This window comes from Cornus florida, unplaced genomic scaffold (assembly GCF_030987335.1).
Source record: "Cornus florida cultivar Cherokee Brave unplaced genomic scaffold, ASM3098733v1 CherokeeBrave_3.0.0_Hap2_Chr01, whole genome shotgun sequence".
In the NCBI taxonomy this organism is placed as follows: domain Eukaryota; kingdom Viridiplantae; phylum Streptophyta; class Magnoliopsida; order Cornales; family Cornaceae; genus Cornus; species Cornus florida.
The window spans coordinates 41,275,059-41,277,246 of NW_026775571.1; the positions used below are offsets into that span (position 1 = coordinate 41,275,059).

Consider the following 2,188-nt stretch of genomic DNA (forward strand, 5'->3'; position numbering starts at 1 on the left):
AGATTACCCGTTCGGCCTTAGAATAACTTCTCTCTGGTTCGGTCATTGTTTTGCTGACATAGAAAACTAGGAACTGCTTGCCTTCTTCATATCGTATCAGAACGCCACTAATTGCAATATTAGAAATTCTAAGGTACAGGAAGAGCTTCTCACCTGGTTTTGGGGCGGTTAAAACTAGTGGATTTCGCATATACTCTTTCAACCTGGTTAGCGTTTGCCTCTGCTCATCCCCCCAGGATTGCTTTCTATGACTTCTTATTGTATCAAAAATGGCTTGCATCGGTCTGACAACTTAGAGATGAATCGACTTAGTGCCGCTACGCGTCCGGTGAGAGCTTGTACTTATTTGATAGTACTTGGTTCTACATTTTTGAGTAAAGCTTCTGCTTGGGCTAGGCTAACTTCAATCCTTCTGTTATTGACCACATAGCCAAGGAATTGCCCAAAGCCTACACCGAACGAACATTTAGTTGGGTTCAACTTTATTCCATACTTTCTAAGTACCCCGAACACCTCTTGCAAATCTTGCAAATGATAGTCTTTCTTTCTGCTTTTCATTACCATATCATCGATATAAGCTTCTACGGTCTTACCCATTTGACTCTTAAAAATATTACTCCAACATTTTTTAGTCCGAACGGCATAACCTTGTAACAGTAGATCCCTCGTTCAGTAACAAAAGAAGTCTTTTCCTCATCGCTTGGATCCATAGGGATTGATTGTAGCCTAAATATGCATCCAGGAAAGTTAACCGCTCATATCCAGTCGTAGCATCTACCATCTGATAAATCTTTGGGAGTGGAAAGCTATCTTTCAAGCAAGCTTTATTCAGGTTGGTGAAGTCAATGCAGACCCTCCACTTTTCATTCTTCTTTTGTACTACTACCACGTTCGATAGCCAGGACGGATACTGAACCTCCCTAATGAACCCAGCTTCTAACAATCGATCAATTTCATCAGCAATGATCAGATTGCGCTTCGGGGTGAATCTCCTTTGCTTCTGCCTTACAGGTTTGACGCTCGGATCTATGTTAAGTGGGTGACAAGAGACAGAGGGTCAATCCCCAGCATGTCCGAATGGCTCCAAGTGAACACATCCACGTTCTGAGAAAGAAAATCAACTAATTGGCACTTTTCTTGCTCTGTAAGCCCTGAACCCACTCTCGTGGTTTGGTCTGGCCTTGAGTTATCAATTTGTACATCAACCAAAGATTCTTCAGTCAATGCCGAGGGTTCCCCCTCCCCGTTTGTGTTGGGGGGGGAGGTTCCTTTAATTGCTAACTCGGGTAGGTAGAGCAGATGGGGGCTTTCTCCTTCCCCATGGCTCTCAGAGTTATCGAGTAACATTCCTTGGCAGCAACTTGATCCCTATAGATGTCAATCACTTTACTTCCATCCGAGTTCAGACATCGCATTACCTGGTGCAGGGTCGATGGAACTCCCTGGACCCTATGAATCCACCCTCTTCCTATCAACAGATTGTAGGAGGGATAGATCTCCACTACTACAAAACTTTCGATAAGTTCCCTGTCGGCAGCTCGAACAAGCAGTTCTACTGTGTCGATCGGTTCTACTCTTTTTCCATCGAATCCCAACAACGGATTTCCAATACATTTAAGCCTCTCCGACTTGATCTCGAGCCGATCAAAAATGACCTTTGGCATGACATTCGCATTACTCCCTGGATCAATTAACACCCTTCGCACTAGGCACTCTGCAATTGTCAAGCAAACAACCAAAGGAAATTTATGTGGAGTCTGAACTTGCAACAAGTCTATTCTGTCGAACTTTATCAGTGTTGCTACCTTCTGATGGTGCAGAGCGTTCACGCTTCCTATTCTCCTCTTCATCTGTGCCTGATGGTGACGCGTTCGAAGTAACTCTTCCAACTTTGTGGTCTATTCAGGTCGACCATAGATTGCATTTATAATCCAAACGGGCTGAGTGCTATGGTGGTTCAACTTTTGAGCTCTCTTGACTTGCTCAACTAGTCCGTTCTGTTCTTGTGTTGGCCCTTGAACATACTCCGTAAACTCCCCCCTTGCGATCAGCACCTCCACTTGCCTCTTCAAGTTCTTGCATTCATTAGTCTGATGACCAAAGTCACTAAGGAAAGCACAATGTTTAGATTTATCCCTCTGTTCAAGAGGTTATCTGATTGGTAAGGGAGGGCAGAACTTATCTTTAT

The 2,188-nt window shown here is 43.9% G+C and overlaps 1 protein-coding gene across 1 annotated transcript; it reads right to left on the reverse strand.

Annotated features, from left to right (window-relative positions):
* Positions 1-628: 628 nt before the first annotated feature.
* On the reverse strand, positions 629-1,850 carry LOC132271170 (uncharacterized). Its single transcript, XM_059772469.1, has 2 exons — positions 1,283-1,850; positions 629-1,026 (listed from the first exon to the last, which is right to left on the reverse strand). Exons 1-2 carry the CDS (start codon positions 1,848-1,850, stop codon positions 629-631), a joined length of 966 nt encoding a protein of 321 aa, XP_059628452.1.
* Between the last annotated feature and the right edge of the window lie 338 nt (positions 1,851-2,188).

Bases quoted from the DNA above. Each gene is read 5' to 3' on its own strand.
- LOC132271170 (XM_059772469.1), bottom strand. From the start codon at position 1,850: ATGAAGAGGAGAATAGGAAGCGTGAACGCTCTGCACCATCAGAAGGTA. The intron at 1,027-1,282 runs GTTAGCAATTAA...CACTTAACATAG, and splicing joins CATCTGCTCTACCTACCCGA to ATCCGAGCGTCAAACCTGTA.